Source organism: Monodon monoceros, unplaced genomic scaffold (assembly GCF_005190385.1).
Source record: "Monodon monoceros isolate NGI ecotype Baffin Bay Population unplaced genomic scaffold, NGI_Narwhal_1 Super_Scaffold_9, whole genome shotgun sequence".
In the NCBI taxonomy this organism is placed as follows: domain Eukaryota; kingdom Metazoa; phylum Chordata; class Mammalia; order Artiodactyla; family Monodontidae; genus Monodon; species Monodon monoceros.
In genome coordinates, this window is record NW_021703786.1 from 23,205,147 (window position 1) to 23,224,610 (window position 19,464).

A 19,464-nucleotide genomic window follows, 5' to 3' on the forward strand; every position below is an offset into this window, starting at 1 on the left:
ATACTCAACTTGTGAACAAACTTACATAACACTTTTAGCTTATTCCTTTGATTTTTAGTAGAAAAAGGACAAGACACAGGCACGCGTGTTGGGACACAAGCCCTGCATCAGCTCATCCGTTTACAGGCTTGCTCAGGTGAAGAGCCATCACTCTGCACTAGTCTAACAAACAGCTGCTCAGTTTTTGTTCCTCATCAAATTCTGACATCTAGTTAACAAGAGCAACTGTTTCCAAGTGCTTCAGGGACTGGTTTTTAGCCACAAAGCCAGGCTCTTGACCCAGCAGCCTGAGCTACCACCTGAGCCCTCTACAGAGTTCTCACTGGGCCACAGCCTGTGTCCGCCCACGTGGCCACAGTTCTGAGATGAGATGTGGCTGTCCTTCTTTGCTGACAGCTCTGACAGGGACAGGTCACCCTCTACCACGGGCCAAGCTGCAAGAACACTAGAACACTAGCCTGATTCCCAGGAATATGGAGAAGAGTTTCAAGTCCTCCACAGCTCAAAACCACAGGACCCTGCCTGCCCCACTGGAGGAGACAGTGGTGAGAGGCAGGGGCAGGCCTAGGAAGAGAATCCAGGAGCTGCTTTTCCTTGGGAAAGCCCGAGCTGCGGCAAACTCCCTTCTTCCAGCTGGGATTGGAGCTGGCTTGACCCTCCTCCTCCCAACCCCCATCCTTTCACAATCACCTGTGGCTGAGCTCTAAACACAAAGGCACCTGTGGGTTCTCCTTCCCTTTTATCTTCACATTTCCTCCTTCCTGCGGTACCGTGTTAAAAATCTATCAGAGGCTGAAGTCCACAGCTGCCAAAACCAAATAAATACAACTCACAAATCAGGATTTGAACTGCACATCTATTGTGAACAATCATTTGTTAGCTTCAGTGAGACTGGATCCTTGATCTTACTTGATTACATGAAAGGCTGCTGGTCCAAACACAGGCACTGAAGCCAACCCACATCCATTAGCAGAACAGCAAAGAGTCTGAAACAATTGGGTTCCAATCCTGGCTTGACCACTTACCGCCTAGTTGGATGATGCTTAGCCTGAGACCCTTGGTTTTCTCACCTGTAAAAGGGTCCTGCACACCTTTCTTCCCAACTTCATGCCTCCCTGGTCCCCACCTCCCACACTGCTCAAGCCATAATGACTTTCTCCACGATAACAGTACCTTGTTGAGGTACAGTCTGCATATAGAAAAGGAACAAATCTTATGCATATGATTTTTTAAATACTGATATTAATATTCGTTATAATAGCTGGCATTTAAGCTCACATTATGATCCTGGCTCTCACATGCATTATCTCCTTTACTTCTGCCAATTCCCTAAGAATTTGCAGGTGAGGAAAGCGGTGAGCGAGGTTAAGAGATTTGCTTAGACAGGGGTTAAAAAAAAAAAAAGTGGTCTGTGGAGTGGCAAATCTGGGACTTAAACCAAGTCCGCCTGACTACGAGGTCCAGGCTCCTACCCCACTTCCACAGCACAGCCCCACCTTTAGTCTGGCTAACTCCTGGTCATCCCTCAGGTCATGGCAAAGATGACGCTTCTCCTCGGAAGCTTCCCTGATTACCTAGGCTCAGTTCTCTGTTACCTTCCTCCTATCACTGTATTCATTAACTGCCTGGTTTACTTAACTACAAACTCCACAAGACAATCACAGTTGTAACAAATGTTTGTCAACTGAATACATAAAGGTAGCCTAATTCAGAGGGTGGCTGTGAGGATTAAATAAAATCTGTAAAGCACAAGTAAGTAGGACAGACTGGTGTGCTCATCACAGCCTGTAGGTATAGTTGTGGCTGCACAGGTGGAGAGAAGCAAAGGAATGAGCTGAGATCCTACTAAGCACAGGGAACTGTAGGGCTTATTTGAAATAGAAGACTTGGTCCCTGTTCCTGAAGAGAAACACCAAATTATTATCGCACCAAAAAGCACAGAACAGGGACTGCCCTGGTGGTGCAGTGGTTAAGAATCTGCCTGCCAACACAGGGGACACAGGTTCGAGCCCTGGTCCTGGAAGATCCCACATGCCGCGGAGCAACTAAGCCCATGTGCCACAACTACTGAGACTGCGCTCTAGAGCTCGCGAGCCACAATGACTGAGACTGGGCTCTAGAGCCCCCAAGCCACAACTACTGCGCCTGCATGCTACAACTACTGAGCCTGCGCACCACAACTACTGAAGCCTGCACGCCTAGAGCCCGTGCTCTGCAGCAAAGAGAAGCCACTGCAACGAGAAGCCCGCGCACCGCAACGAAGAGTAGCCCCCGCTCGCCGCAACTAGAGAAAGCCCTAACGCAGTCAAAAATAAATAAAATTTTTTTAAAAAAAAGGAGCACAGAACAAGAAAAGAAGTAACCTCAGAAAGACAACGAAGAGTAAAAATTGTTAAAGCTTTTCAGGACAGAAACTGAATTAGCCACTTCTTATCTATAGAGGAGAGGGCAGTGTTGTGACTAGAGCCCAGGTGTCCTGACTCCCACGTAGGGTTCTTTCTGGAACATTACAAGCTCTGATAGGAAACCCGGAGAGAATCACAAGAGCTGCTGCTTAACCCACATTGTCAGGCATCCAGGGTGCAGACTGGCCACTGGGAGGCTCAGGCCAACAGGTGGCCAGGCACGACTGCTCTCCGAGTTCCCTGTTCTGCCCCCTAATGCACCCCTACTGACTCAAATCCAGGTTGCCCTTGCAGGAAGCAATTACCCAGTGCAAACCCTGATTGCCTTTTTTTTTTTTGTGGCCCATGCAGCATGTGGGATCATAGTCCCCCGACCAGGGATCCAACCTGCAGCCCCTGCAGCAGAAGCATGGAATCTTAACCACTGGACCACCAGGGAAGTCCCCTGACTGCCTTTGGATACTACCAATCAGCTAAATTTTACCTGGGGCTTGATCTACTCCCTGGGTTAAGCTGCACATGGAATTTCCACACCTAAGCGACCAAATATCCAATCTTGTGAGCAGTGCAGCAACTCCAAGGTCTTCATCGTGTTCCCCAAATAGTGACCAACTGTCCACTGCGCAGCTGTTCTAAAAGTCTTCACCCTGAATTCCTTACCAAGTAAGATCTTTCTCCAACTTTGTTTCGTTATGTGGGTGGGTCTAAAGAGGTACAGATACAGTTAGCAACTCATTCCATTTCAACAACTCAACTAAAGAACTCAGAGGTGCTCTCAACCCACACTAGAGCGTCTCAGACAAGCCTTGTTTCTTTCTGACGCTGGAACTGTCAAAACAGAGACAGTGCCCGCCGCTGGGGGACAATGACTGCAGTCAGCTGGGCTGCAGCTGTCTGGCCCACAGACTGGTCCTGTGATCCCAGTTGTAAAAGGTCAGGGGTTTCTCTTCAATTCTCCGCTAGATTTAGAAGCCATGTCTGGCTGAAAGTACAAACCACAATCTATAAAGGGACTCGTTTAATACTTGGAAAGATTAAAAGCTACAATTAACCTTTTGCAAAATAATAAAGTCTGGAAGAAGTATTATTGTGCTCACTTTCAGTTACAGTGCCAATCAGGAGGTCAAGGCCAACGCTCTCTTCGTCAGCTTGACGCTGAGGTGACCAGAGAAATGCGCCATCCCTCTGGCCTGAGGACGCAATGGGGATTTCTCTATCTTCAGTGCGTGGGGTGCCTGGGCTGACGCCCTCCTGTCACGTGGTTGTGCTGGCCTCAAGGCCCCTGCCACTCAGATCCCCTGCATCATTCCTTCATCTACTCTATCAGGGAAGGAGCAAATCCTAAACATAAGAACAGAGCCAGGACCCAAGGTCCCTTGCCGCTGAAAAACATCTCTGAAAAATCACACAAAAGTGTGATTATTTTTCTTTTGTCTCCCAAACTAAAACATAAGCAGGGCTTTCTCTTTGCCAGGCTCAAACCCTTTTTGATGTGTTAATGGTTTAGAACTGGAGTCATCAGTCAAAACATAATATCACAGATCATGGACTTAGAGAATACGGCAGGAACAGTCTACTAAACTTTACAGAACTTTAGATCCTAATTTGACTTTACCCATGAAAGACAGACCTACAGACAGAACTCACACTATGAATGATAGCCTCAAGCAAATAGTCAACATTCAAAATAAATGCTGATTGAAGACAGTATCTTAAAAAAAAAAGTCCATTAAAGGAGGAAAGCGCCAGCATCAATACTATCCACATCCTCCAACCGCCTGCTTCAAGGTCACCTTCACAGTAGTGTCACCAGACACACTGGAGTCAGGGCTTAAGCCACAGTCTCTGCCTGGGAAAATGGCCTTTATCCTAGTTTTTCCTATCCTTTAGGGCAGCACCTTGTAAATTCAGGTATGTGACCTGGCAGACAGTGGTAGAGGTAGGAGATAACAAGCATGTAAATTAGACAGAAAAACAACATCATATCAGATGAACCAATAAAATAATCAAGGTCTGAGTTATGTGAATACACGATAAACATTAAATCACATTAACAAGTGTTGAAATTATAAAATAGATCAGCAAGCAAATAAATTAGTAGATCAGCTTTAGATCACATATCCTGTCAGTTAAATTTTTTTGAGTATATACTCAGAATGTAGACATTTACTTATAAATTATATACATGTTCTAATATAATACAGCTTTTATAAAAATTAAAAAATAGAAATAAAGAGCAAAAAATGAATTAATTAGCCTTTTCACTAACTTTTAGTTTTGGCTTTCTGACAGCTTTGTACTATCTTCAGCTGACACATCAAGGCTCAATATATATACTTAGGGTGAGGCTCACTGTTAATGATAATGGATGTAAATCCGTATTTCAAACAGTCTTCTTGATAATTTCCAAGGATTTTGACCAAAGGTCAACATATGGTCATCTGTATGTTAAATATTAGCAAGGCTTTTTTACGTTCTTATAGATAAAAAGAGTAAAAATATATACAAAAAGAAACTTTAATATTTTCTTCTTGGATCGTGCCTTCAGCAACCCATTTTGGAGACCACTGAAAGGAGAAACAGAATGAATCAGAGAGTTCACAAGAGCCTCTGGGGCATCAACATGACAACATGCTCATGCCCTGGGGCCATCTTGCTTACAATCTCCTTGTCTTTGGGGGGATGGCAAACGAAAGGCTAATTATTGCACAATAAGAACAATCTTCGATGGATTTTGTATCTTCTTTATACATTACATATAAAATTTAGAAGTGAAATGGTATATAGCATTGATATTTTTTCATGATTAATACTTTACTTTTCAAAAAAAACATGATTTGAGAAATCTCAGACCCACAATGCTCACAGCCTCTCTCTTCACTCCACAGATGACACCTGGAACAAAACCAGAAAGGATGGTCCTCCAATAGCTAGCTGGAATTCAGGATGCATTTTCCCAAGGAAATGATGCTACAAACTGCAGTTACCTATAGGTGGACCAGAATTACGGTTCAGCCATGCCATAAGTTAATAGGTTAAGAGGAAAACTGGCAAAATGTTGATAACTGTTGAAGCTGAGTATTGGATACATGGGGATTCATTATACTCTTCTCTCTACTTTTGTGTATACTTGAAATCCCCTACAATAAAACATTAAAAAATAAAAGATGAAAAAAATCATGCTGGGGCCACCTGACATCCTTACCATTGCTCCTGTGTAATTCAGGAAGCATTTTCCCCACAGTTGCTTCTCCAACCAACTCAAAACATGGGGTACCTGCTTGCAAGTGAGAGTGTCTGCAATGAAACACCTCACCCGACAAACTCCCCTAAGCAACAAGGGGCACTGGGAAATAGCCATGATTATAAATGCCAAACACAGAAACTTAAGTGACCCATTAGAGGGCCAGGATATTTTCAGTTAAGTACAACATGGAAAGAAATACTTTTTTTTATTTCTTGTACTCATTGTATTAGGGATTATAAGACACCAAAAAAGAGCAACCTTTTTTGGCTGTATGCAGTGAGTCTCTTTTGGCTGTATGTAATGAGGCTGTTTTTGCCTTAAAGTTTGCTCACTCTAATTTCTGAAAAGAAAGAATTGCATGAAATTGAGATTAAACTTACAAGTTAGAATTTCTTCTCAAAACTGATAATGTTCTCCCTAAAAAGTATTCTTTTATATGTCAAAACCACAGCCTGTATTTAGGGAATGCAATTATTATAAAAACCTATCCCTCTTATTAAATATCTAAATATGACATGACCTAAGGAAAAAAGGTTCTCCAAAATTAATTTGTTAGTTTTGCAATGGTGTAAATGTAATATTAGTCAACCTTCTAGGCCATATCTTTCAAAAAGAGACACATCATCACTCCTGAAACCAACACCCTACTGCTGTGTTCTGCAGGTGGTTTATAAGTCTGAGATAAAGAATTTACTCATGAATGTAATTCACAACTACATGTCATACACTCAAACATAAACCCAAGAACCTTCTGAAATCTTCAGGAAGTTTCTCATTATAGACATGTGGAAACTTAGTGTGCAAGAACGGCACTGAATTAAATACAATCGTGCCTCAGCATCCAAGGGGGCCTGGTTCCAAGACCCCCGCAGATACCAAAATCCACAGATGCTCAAGTCCCTCATATAAAATGGTGTAGTATTTGCATAAAAACTATGCACAGCCCTCCCCCATATACTTTATTATTTTTTAAATATTTATTTATTTAGGCTGCGCCAGGCCTTAGTTGCAGCACGTGGGATCTTCGCTGCAGCATGCGGGCTCTTACTTTCAGCATGCGTGCAGGATCTAGTTCCCCAACTAGGGAGCAAACCCGGGCCCCCTGCATTGACAGCATGCAGTCTGCCCACTGGACCAGCGAAGTGCCCCCACCCCATATACTTTAAATCATCTCTAGATTACTTATAACACCTAAGACAGGGTAAATGCTATGTAAATGGTTGTAAATACAATGTAAACGCTATGCAAATAGTTGCCAGCAAATTCAAGTTTTGCTTTTTGAAACTTTCTGGAATTTTTTTCCAAATATTTTTGATCCGCAGTTGGTTGAGTATGGGGACAGGGAACCTGAGGATATGGAGACTGACTGTATACTCCTGGTCATGTGACAAGTACATTCTTGGAAAAGAAAGAGCATCCAACTTGCTTAAGAACACTCAGCAAGGCAAACATCCCAAGTGCAATATGCTGACTCTAAATGCCTCATTCTCCCATTCTTTCCCAGGGCCCCTAGTTCAGGGTATCTAGCTAGTCACCCAAAGTAAAACCCCCGGAAGGTTACCACCTAGGGGTGTTGCTCACAATGCCGCCCCTGGACTCAGTGGCACAAACAAGGCCCCGCCAGGAGCTAACTTACCCAGACCCCCATGCTGTAAGTCCCATTAGCTTCTCCTAACATTTTGGTCTTCCCCCGGCTTTCATGCATTCACATGTCACTTTATTATGAATGCAGGTGGCGACATCTTTCTCCTAACTGCTGCTTCGTATTAGCTATGCATTCCCATCATTAAGAACAAGCAGGCTTTGGAGAAGGTTCTGAGAGTTATTCTGTGGACTTTGTGACAGCTCTTTGGCCTCACAGAGGCTTCGACAGCTTCTATTCCAGACAGTAGAGCTGCTGATTGGTGGGGTTACTGGGGAGGTGGTAGGGTACCATGAGGCCTAACCAACCCCACAGCAGTCTTTGAGAAGAGTTACTACTTGGCTGCAAAGTAGTCTTTTTGGCTCACCAGTCCACACACTCATCACTGCTGCAGTGTCATTTGTAAACACAAATGTCTGCAGTATGGATGGAATAATAAAATCACCTGGATAAAGTACAGAAAAGCTTTACTTTTCTCCTCCCGTTTCCTTGTCATGTGAAGGCACATCAAAAAAACAAAACAAAACTGCAATGCTCCTTGAATTGTTTATGAAGCCAATAAAGGAACCAGACTCTCAGTCCAGGCTGCAAGGACTGCCTAGGCCCACCGATGAGAACTTATATGGTTCAGAGGTTTAAAATCACATGGTCTCCTAAAACAGTCCCGAGTACCAAGCTCCCCGCCTGACTGGTTCATGGGCTTCCAGATGTAGTCTACTTAGGGCAGGAAGTATGCAGGATCAAGGGGCTAGGCCTCTGTACTAGAGAGTTTTATCACAGAGTGAGGTTTTATAGCCTCCTATAGCAATGAATGTTTAAAAATTTTTTCCATACCTGCCCTCAAGAATTGCATCATATCCTTTATAAAAAACCAACTAAATAGCATCAGATGCACAGAAAATAACTCAAACCAGCTGACGAATCCCTGGAATCAAGCCATATTCAAAAAATGACTCTTTCAACTCCCCCCAGAAACAGGTTCACAGAACCGTTTTATAAAGAAACCAAGGCCCGGGACTTCCCTGGTGGTGCAGTGGTTTAAGAATCCGCCTGCCAATGCAGGAGACATAGGTTCGAGCCCTGGTCTGGGAAGATCCCACATGCCGTGGAGCAACAAAGCCCGTGCGCCACAACTACTGAACCTGTGCTCTAGAGCCCGTGAGCCACAACTACTGAGCCCGCATGCCACAACTACTGAAGCCCATGCGCCTAGACCCCATGCTCCACAACAAGAGAAGCCACTGCAATGAGAAGCCTGCGTACCACAATGAAGAGCAGCCCCCTGCTCGCCGTGACTAGAGAAAAGCCCACGTGCAGCAACGAAGACCCAATGCAGCCAAAGATAAATAAATTTATTAAAAAAAGAAACAAAAAACCACATTTATCCCAGGCATCAAGGGCGAAACACCTTCCTTAAAAAAAAGAAAGAAAGAAAGGAAAGAGTCAGTCCTGCATGGCTCCCCTACTCACTAGCTATGTGACCTTGGGCAAGTAACTTCCCTCTCTGTGCCTTCATGTCCTCATGAGCACACAACTTAACTGAAAAGGGTTGTGATGAGGATTAAATGAGATAATATACCCAACACTCAGCCCTCTGTCGGTGCTCAGCATCATAGTGCTGCCTTTACTGTTTCAATGATCAAATCAAAACAACCACACTGTGCTATAACTTTGCCATCCTCTGTGTAGGTAGTAAGTTCCTGATTAATCAGTAGACTACTTAGTAAATTGGACTCAGCATTAAAGATTGACTGGATTAAAAGTAAAATCTTCCCAAGATAATTATGAGCTCAAACCAGTTTAAACTGAATACTGCAGTCAGTCATTAGGCACTGGAGTTAATGTAAGTACCATTTTTCTTTGCTAAAGTTAGCGCTAACTTCCTTAGAGGGCATGTAATTCAGGTAGTCACTGCACTACCCTATCAAAAAAGTTTAGCAACCATGCATAATGAGTCACTTTTGCTCCACTTCTTATATTAATGCTAAGCTTAAGTGTGCCATAGCCTCAAGATTCAGCACCAGCTTCTCTTAAAAAAGAAACAGTCTCATAACATATTGCCATGTGAAAGGGAAAAAAAAAAAGACTAAACTGCAAAACACAGGCATATCTCATTTTATTGCGTTTCCCTTTACTAAGCTTCATTGATGTTGTATTTCTTGCAAATTGAACGTTTGTGGCAACCCGGAATTGTCAGGTGATGGTTAACATTGTTTAGCAATAACTTTAAAAAAAAATTTATTTTATTGAAGTATAGTTTATTTACAATATTGTGTAGCAATGAAGTATTTTTAAATTAAGATATATACACTGTTTTTTTTAGACTGAATGCTATTGCACACTTAACAGAGGACAGTATAGTGTAAACATAACTTTTATATGCACTGGGAAACCAAAAATTCGTGTGACTCCCTTACTGCAATATTTTGCTTTATTGCGGTGCTCTGCAACCAAACCTGCAATATCTCTGAGATATGCCTGTATATATGATCCTATTAAATCAAAACAAAAAGAGTGCATGAGTGTGAATGTGTGTGATATATGTACTCATACATGCAGAAATGTAGGAAAAAACAAGGATATATACCAAATATATATTTACATATATGTATATATTATATATTAACTATAATTCCTTCCCACTAGTGTGATAAAGAATATCTTTTTCCTTTGGGCTTTCTGTGGTTTTTTAAACATTGATAGTGCATTTTTTTTAAATAAGGAAAAAAGGTTATGAAATTAAAAAACAAAACAAGACAAACAGTATTTTGGACCCTGAGAGTTCTTCCCCTTGTTTTGTTGTGGGGTTTTTGTTTTCGTTTTTGTGTTGTAATAAATAGAGATCATGGTGCCAGTTTTTGAGCACTCATTTAAACAGAGAGGAGGACAAACCTATTAACAGAGAAACCAAACAAGCTTTGAATTATAAAAAAATTATCAAAATAACAAGTGTTGGCAAAGATGTGGAGAAACTGGAATCCTTGTACACTATTGGTGGGAATGTAAAATGGTACAGCCACTGTGGAAAATAGTATGGCAGTTCCTCAAAATATCAAAATTAGAATTACCATATGATCCAGCAATTTCACTTTTGGGTACATACCCCAAAGAATTGAAAGCAGGGTCTTGAAAACCTGTTTATACACCCACATTCATAGCAGCATTACTCACAATAGCAAAAATGTGGAAACAACCCAGTGTCCACCAACAGATGAATGGATAAGCAAAATGTAGTAAGTATAGACATACAATGGAATATTATTCAGCCTTAAAAAAGGAACAAAATTCTGCAATATGCTACAACAGGTAAGAACCTTGTGGACATTATTCCAAGTGAAACAAGCCAGTCACAAAAAGACAAATACTGTGTGATTCCACTAATATGACATACTTAGAGTATTCAAAATAAAAAAAACAGAAAGTAAAACGGTGGTTACCAGGAGCTAGGCAGAGCGGAAAATAGGGAGTTATTGTTTAATGGGTTTAGAGTTTCAGTTTTACAAGCTGGATGGTAGTGATGGCTGTACAACAATGTGAATGAATATTAAATATAATACCGCTGAACTGTACACTTAAAAATGGTTAAGATGGTAAATTCTGTTAGGTGTATTTTACCAAAATTAAAAAATATATATACAAAGAAGTGTGTATGTGCCTATGACTTATGACCTATACAAGCTACAGCTGTACTTCTATATGGTGTATACTGTGAAACACACAACAACCAGAAACTTTTTAAATATGCAGAAATAAACACAAATGGAAGTTCTAGTAGTTTCTTTCTGCACCCTAGTGGTTTGCCTCGGCCGCCCCTCAGGAGGCCCAAATCCTGAGATCTGACGTGCACGGGAAAGTGATGCCTCCTTCTAGAGCCCAGACCCCGCTGTGCGCAGGGCAAAGAGTAGTGCCAGCAGTGGCCCACCCCTGACGTTAGTCTGCCTTCTCTTCCTCTGTCCCTTCTCTTGCATTCCAGGAGTATTTAACCCTGCTCCGAGGTCTCAAGAATATTTAATCCTAACAGACTCAGCTATAACGAATCCTGAGCAAGTAGCAAATCCCTGGCAAATTTAGAGAGAGACTAGAATGGAAACTGGATGGAAATGCTACTCTCCAGAGCCATGGAGAGCCTTGAAAAACCACATGGTGAACTGGCAAAACCTGAACTAGAATGAGGTTTACCAAACAAGTCTCTTGGGTGCCTGGAGAATGAACAGATCCCAAAGTCTTAAAAATACTGCTTGGGCAAAAACCTGTGACAATGAACTAAAAGAATAAAGTCAGATCTAAAATGAGGCTAGATGCCAGCCAGCTACTGTGGAGAGGCTTACCTTCAGTATCTCAGGTTCTTTGATATCCAGAGACCTTGGGTTCCAGTGTTGTAGATTTTTATGTAATCTGTGATATTTATGAGCACTTGGTGGTGTAAAAAACCAAATCATGCAAACTGCAGTCATGAATCCAAGGCCAATGCCCAGAAAGAGTCCACTCACGTACTGGGGGAGGGGGAGGATGAGGTACGCATAGACACACATGACAAAGAAGCCCAGAGTCTTCACGGGCAATTCGGGGTGCTGCATGGCCGAGTCCACCTCGTGGTCACTGTCCAGAGCCGTGCCATCGTCCGCCAGCACCTCTGGCTTGAGAGGGACTTCTGAGAGCCTCTCAGCTCTACTCTCTCCCTCCGTTTCCAAATCAAAGTCCTCAGTGTACAGTTCGCAAAACTCTTCATCCTCTTTGCTCACCAAGGCAGACAGAGAGCACCTCTCAAGAACCAGAGAGCCGGTCTTCAGGCCTACCTCCTTCAGACTGCTCCCCTGAGAACTCTTCGGTTCTGCCTCTCTCACAGGGTCCTCGGAGGACTGGGGATGGTCACTCCTGGGGACGCCAGGGTCGCTCCCCAAGCCCTCCCCCTCGGAGTCACACTCCTCCTCCTTGATGCTGTAGTTGTTATTGCTTTCCAAGTGACCGTTCAGGCTGGACAGATTGGAGAGCTCTGAAGCACTTGAAGATAAGGCTTTGGGCCTATGGCTGCCACTTTCTTCCCCTATAATTTTACTAAAAAGCTGAAAAGGGTCATATATGACTTCGGAAAGGCGTCGCTTAGTGTCTTCGATTTTCGCCTCCATTTCGGGAACTTTAAAAAAGGAGCGTGTATCGGAAGGCGACGTCAGAGGGGAAGAGGGTGCAGTTTTGGAATCTCCACCTGTGTTTCGTGGCTGCGTGAACTGCTTGAACAGGTGTAAATTCAGCTTGGAGTCGGGTGGCTTGTACGACACGTTATCTGACTCTTGCCTGGAGGTGTCGGTGGACAGAGACTTGACTAACGTCTTCATCAAGTGCCGGTGCCGTGGCGGGTGGGGGGATTCTTTTGGCTCCACCTCGGTCGACAGGGACTTCACGAGGCTCATGAAGGGCTTTGCGCTGGAAAGGGTGGAGGACGAGGCACTGGAAGGGAGGATGGGAGACCTGGAAGGCGAGGACAGCGGGGAGGAAGAACTGGTTTTCTGCTCAGAAAGGGACGACACGCTGGGAGAGCTAGCTAAGGGCCCCGACGAAGACAAGCCCGGGGACAGAGCCAATGGCACCGTGCTTAATACTTGTGCTGCTGCAGGAGGGGGCTCCAGCAGCTTTGCAGTGTTCTCGGAGACGGGCAAGATGGCAGGGGACACGGACAGTCCGTCTGCCAGGATGAGCTGGGCGCCAGGGCCAGCGGGGTCATGGCCACCCCGGGGTTCAAAATACAGGTCTTCCTTGGCTTCGAGCCCCGTTACAATGCTTTGGTCGTCCAGCCCCTCCTCCAGGTACTCCCTGAACTCCTCCTCCTCTTCCTCCTCCTCCTCCCCGGATGCCGAGAAGTGGATGGCGATAGTGTCTCGGGACACGGACCTCTGCACGTGCACTCTGGGGGTTGACGGTTTTGGCATGTCAATGGTTTTTTCGGCATGGCGACCATTCAGACTTGTCATCGCCGGCTTCACAAGGGCTCAAGCTCTGTGAAAACAGCGAGAAAACCAGGAGTCAGAAAGCAGTTTCTCCACGGGACACGCTGTCGTGTGTGGACAGGAATGCACGTGAAGCTCACTTCTAAATGGTGATTATGCTTTTACTTGGCAGATGGCCACTGTTTTTACTTGAGCAGGTTTAATGGTTTAATTTTCATCAGATAAATTCCAGTTAGGCATTCTCTTTTATGAGCAAACTACAAACCAGTGTTATAAACCCCGTACAATCTGTTTTCCTTCACAACATCTAACTCATCATTTCCTCCCTCTTAACTGGCTCATTTCTATCAGTAATTCTATATTGCAAGGCTTCAAAGACCTGCACAACAGTTGCTACCAGTATTACTTCAGAAGTCCAACAGGCTAAAATGCAGCATCCTGGCGATTTTGAGGATCTTGGAATAAAAATTTCACCAGTGGTTTTCCAGCTATAAAAAGCTAATCCTGGAGGGTTACTGCTTTCATTGCAATTTTCACAGCAATCCTAACAATTCTTTTGCGTCTCCCACCAATGCTCATATATCTTGCCACTGCATATAAGGAGCAAAGTATCCAAGGGTGGTAAGGGAAATCTGTAAACTAACTGCTGTGATCTGTCAGCTTCTTTATTCCCCAAATGGTAGGTACCCTAAGGCCAGAGTATTTAGGCAGCCATGAAGACATGGCCATTTTCTGAGGCTTCAAGATAAAGCAAACTTGTATTTTAAACTGAATCCAAGAATCAAAGGGCAGGAAAATGAAGTCTCAATGCTGCAACCCACCACCAACTGAGAACTCTGCTAAGAGCTAGGGCAAGAGACATGGAGGCTATGCTTTCTGCCCTTCAGGAGCTTAGTTGCTGGAGTGAAAACAGACACCTGAAAAGCTGGGCAGAAAAACAAAAGAAGCCAAGCGCACCCTGTGACACCCAGTGCATTACATCTCCCCCTATTCACTTACGGCCCATTTATTGGGAACAAGGCATCATGACAGGTCCTACAAGAGGGAAATGAACACAATCTGGAAAGAAACCCCGTCAAAGGAGCTAAAACGCACTTGAGGAGTGACCTTCAGGCGTTCTGAGGAGGGTGAGAGCAGCGTGGACGGTAGGACACCCGCTCGCTCTTTTAAACTGAGGGGTAAGTTGTGGTTAAATGGGTGTGATTAGAAAGAAGGGACAAAGCCATGAAGATGAGCACAGGCATGGTGTGTCCTGACACATGGGTCTATTCTCCATGTTCAGGATGGAGGGTGGGTGTTGGGGAGCCGGGGGAGACCACCAGTACGAGAGAGGCATCATGCGAGAGAGGAAAGAGCAGCCTTGGGACCAGGAAATAGGGCTTCTGATACTTGCTCCTTTTCCAGCTGATTCTGTGGGACCTTGAACAAGCCAAGACCTCTACGGGTCTCAGAATCTTCATCTGTTAAATGAGGCACCAAGAGTCCTTTCCAAATCTAAAACCCTACGTTTATGTTTACAGGTGATAGTACACAACCCAATATGATATACTCACACAAGTAATCTGCCATAGACAATCAACATTATGTTGCTTGCTTGTTTCTTTTTTTTTCTTTTTAAAAATATTTATTTATTTGGCTGTGCTGGGTCTTAGTTGCGGCACGCAGGATCTTCGTAGCAGCATGCGGGATCTTTAGTTGCAGCATGTGGGACCTAGTTCCCTGACCAGGGCTCGAACCCGGGCCCCCTGAATTGGGAGTGCAGAGTCTTAGCCACTGGACCACCAGCAAAGTCCCTTGCTTGTTTCTTTAATTTGAAAAACTCCTATAGTTAAGTCTTCCACCAAATACTCATGTTCAAAATGCTAGCAACTGATACTACCAACAAGAGAAAAGGTAAACCTGTGTGTGTGTTGAGGGGATTGGTGGAGGAGCGGAACCTGGGGCAGGCGGGCAAGAAAAACTATTTCCTAGAAACAGGAAATAACCCAGTGATGACAAGAATTACAGTTCAAGGGCCCAGTCACAACAAGGACACACAAAAGGACACATCTGAAACAACACATTTCAGTATCAATACTTGAGAGAAATTACTTTCATAAAAAATTTTCAACAGAGTTTTGCCCAAGCTCATTCATGACCCTCAGGCTCTCCTATCCCCATTGGATCCAAGAAAAGGGAGTGATCTCTATCAATCAGACAAAGCAATTTAAATCCAGGAGCTGGCAGCAAGCTAGAAAGACACAGCCTTGGGTCCAGGACAATCCTTCCCTGTTATCTCAAAGCCAACAGGTTTGTTGGCTTAGAAGAAAAATACCAAATGCAACACACATTTTTCATTTAACTGTCACCTACTTTTATAAGGGTAATTTTAAAAGAAAATTACAGAGGTAATTTTAAAAGTTTGGTACTTGATAATTCTCAATAGGCTGAAAAATCAGCTTTATTTAAATTGCTTTAATAACATAAAGGATGATCTGAAAGGCTCTGCTGCTCTGAGGCTGCTTCACTGGTAGCAAAAGTGACTGTAGGCACAGGTGCACATACAGAGAGCATGACTGGGGGGCCGAACAGTGTGAGTCGTCCTCTGAGGAGCAAGGCAAGAGTGCAGAGGCTCTTTTATAGTTGAGGGTGGGATGGCCTGGGAGTCCACAGGCAAAGTCAGGCCCAGTCCAGGGCCACAGGGCCAAACAGCAGTGTGTCCAGGAGCCTGTGGTCTCAGCACCTGCCCAGGAAGGGCCATCAGGGGCCCATCTGCCCAAACCTCCAACACATAGTCGGGCCCCCTAGGCTTGCCGGTTAAAGGGACCTCTGCTGATCTCTGACTAGACTGTCTTAAGGTCTTGTTGGGCTGCACCCTGCAGGCCTACAGCCCTGTGCTCGCCCCGCTTCAAGACAGAAGAAAGACCCTGGAGGCAGCTACGGAGACATCAACGGTTTAACGGATGGGGAAGCTTATATATCCGAAGCAAGGTTCTGACACAACACCCCACCTGGGTGGTGGACGGTGGGCAGGACATGGCAGCAGCCTTCACTCACAGGGGGAACGGAAGACGGCCAGTTATAGGGGGAACTTACGTCAGGTTTGCTCATTGGTTACCAGGGAAACTAGCAGTGGGGCGTGCCCCTCACCGCCCTTTTCATAAGAACAATGACTAACTGAGGCCTGGGGCAAGCATGCAGGAAGGTCAGTCATGTAAGTAGAGTGTGGGTGAAGCAGGCGCAGGTCGGGCTGGGGACGTACGGAGAGCAAGAGAACAGCCATCTTGAGTGGCCTGACCGCAGAGGTCTGTGTCAGCCAATTGGGCCTGAGCTGGGCCCCATAGAGAGCTAGGTGCCAGGCAGCCAGCCAGAGTAGGTAGTCTGGCTCACCATGGCTAATGTCTTTCTCCAGGGCTCAGGCAGTGCCTTCAGAGGTTTAGAGTAACCTCCCTCAAATCCATGCTGACCGAAGTCTAGCTCCACCTCACTAGTTTTGTACTAAAAGATGCCACGTGAGACTAGAGCAGCACTACTACTTTTTAAATATAAGAAAATCTTAGGGCCCTGTTTGCTTATCTGCAAATGAGGGGGTTAGACCAGATAAACAAAGACTGCTTCTAGGACTCAAACTGCTGGATAACTGTGTGTCCTGGAACTCGAGTCCCTGGTTTGGGTTCTAGATAAACCATCAAGTGGCCACTCCTTCCTCCTCCTGGGGAGTCCTCCAAGCATCCTCCTCTCCATCCTTCAATAGCTGGCGGCTGGGGCCAGTAAAACCGACCCTCCCACAGTCACAGCACTGCAGGACAGCCAAGGTCAAGAGGAAAAGTACCTGACTGTCGTCCAGGAACTTTACGTGGTTGGTCCAAGGACACAGCACTGAATGAGGAGGGGACGGGGAGACGGTTAGACACGGGCTTTTTTTTTTTTTGCAGTACGCAGGCCTCTCACTGTTGTGGCCTCTCCCGTTGCGGAGCACAGGCTCCGGACGCGCAGGCTCAGCGGCCATGGCTCACAGGCCCAGCCGCTCCGCGGCATGTGGGATCTTCCCAGACCAGGGCACGAACCCGTGTCCCCTGCATCGGCAGGCGGACTCTCAACCACTGCGCCACCAGGGAAGCCCTAGACACAGGCTTTTGACACTCATGTCCTGATGCCTTTGCCACCACAGCAATCTGCCTCCTCAAGCATGTCATGGACACTCATTATGATTGCTTGTCCTGGCCTTGGTACCTGCCTTCCGTGCTCTGGCATGAACAGCTCTACCAGGAACTAAAAGCTGAGTTCTCAACAGCTAGCATGTGATTAGCAGGATTGGGAAATAAGAATTCATTATCCACCTGTCAAGCTAGCATCATAAAAAGTAGCCTCCTGCCCTCTGCTATCTCAATTCAATTATAACCAGGCTCAAAAAAAAAAAAAAAAGGGACAATCTTATCTCAAGCCCTCAGGAACTGAAATGTCAAAAAAGGTCATTTCTCACCCAGCAGGTCTCCTTCCAAAGCCACCAGCACAAGACCGTGGGTTTTAACACTGATTTTGAGTCTTGTGAGGGGAGGGCCTATAGCTCACATTGTCATATAGGATGATTTTCTGCCAGAGGTATGTTTAAACAAAAGTCTGATTTGGTCATGAGCAAAGTGGTGCTAAAGATTAACCCCGTCCAGCCCCATAATGGATGGGGGTGGCAGAGGCAACATTGACAAACTGAAGCCAGAGGTCTGGTGTCTGGGAAAACAGGCTCCGTCATCAGGTCCACCACTCTACTGAAAACAACTAACAATGAAATCCATATTTTTAAAAAAATCTGAAAAGCACTGAAGCTTCAACAACTGAGTAAGGAACCACCAGGCCAAAAGGAGTTAAGAACCCCAGAGGGATGAGCCCTACAGAAGCCGCTCTTGCCCTCAAAACATTGGATGATTCTGGCAAATTGGAACCTTCGTTTTATCGATCTCCTGAGCAGAAATCAAAGTTCAGGGCTGGCTGAGATGGAGCCGTAACTGGAGACTGTTCCACAATGAGCTGGAATGCCAAAGGGCTACATCTATCTACCTGGTAGTAGATGAATCAGAAGCAAAACAGCCCTCACTTAGATCTGAGAGCTTCGAGGACATTAAGCTAAGTGAAGGAAGCCAGTTACAAAAAAAATGAATACCGTATGATTCCACTTATGTGAGCTAGCTAAAGTAGTCAAATTCAAATAAACAGAAAGTAGGATGGCAGTTACCAGGGGCTGGGGGTAGTAGGAAATAGGGGGTTGTTTTTTAATAGAGATAGAGTTAGAGTTTTGTATGATGAAAAAGGTCTGTAGATTGGTTGCAGAACAATGTGAATATACTTAACACTACTGAGTTGCACACTTAAAAACAGAATGGTAAATTTTATGTTATGTATAATTTACCTTAATTAAAAAATTTAAAAAAATTTTCACCATTCAAAACTTTAGAATGAAATAACGTAATATTTTGAACTACTTATCATGCTGACTAAAACAATTTCTATTCAAAAAGCTCATACTGTTCTTTAGTGTTTATAGCACCATGTGGTTATGTTCTAAGACAATACTGTAAATGCAAATGTATTCATTTATGCTCCCATACTTTTGGGGGGTGGGGGGAAGCTATTTGGAGCCAAACGCTCTCCAAACCTTAGCCTTAGTCAGGTATGTTTCAAGGAAGCAGCATATCTCAAACAGTTCTGGCGATGGGTCTTGATGAAAGTCTTCACTATAACTCTCCATTAAAGTTACTATACCTTGTAAAAATGTTCATAGCTCTCATTAAGATTGAGAAAGCCTCTAATAAGGAAGAAGAAATCAAATAGCTAGAAACAAATGACAACGAAAACACAACAACCCAAAACCTATGGGACACAGCAAAAGCAGCTCTAAGGGGGAAGTTTATAGCAATTCAATCTCACCTCAAGAAACAAGAAAAATCTCAAATAAACAATCTAACCTTACACCTAAAGCAACCAGAGAAAGAAGAACAAATAAAACCCAAAGTCAGTAGAAGGGAAAAAAATCATAAAGATCGGAGCAGAAATAAATGAAATAGAAACGAAGAAAACAGTAGCAAAGATCAATAAAATTAAAAGTTGGTTCTTTGAGAAGATAAACAAAATTGATAAACCTTTAGCCACTCATCAAGAAAAAAAGGGAGAAATGAAAAAGGAGAAATCACAACTGACACCGCAGAAATATAAAGGATTATAAGAGACTACTACAAATAACAATATGCCAATAAA

At 44.2% G+C, this 19,464-nt stretch overlaps 1 protein-coding gene across 2 annotated transcripts in view; it reads right to left on the reverse strand.

The window, feature by feature from the left end:
* Positions 1–19,464, reverse strand: part of TEX2 (testis expressed 2) — a 107,010-nt gene that overhangs the window by 46,697 nt on the left and 40,849 nt on the right. Inside the window, exons 1-2 of one of the 2 annotated variants that reach the window (XM_029211958.1) lie at positions 14,790–14,836; positions 11,623–13,285 (exon numbers count right to left, since the gene is read on the reverse strand). In XM_029211958.1, the coding sequence (XP_029067791.1) occupies positions 11,623–13,260 (1,638 nt within the window). In that variant the 5' untranslated portion in view covers positions 13,261–13,285; positions 14,790–14,836. Of the gene's footprint in view, positions 1–11,622; positions 13,286–14,789; positions 14,837–19,464 lie in introns of those variants that run through there. The other variant, XM_029211957.1, reaches the window with a different exon arrangement.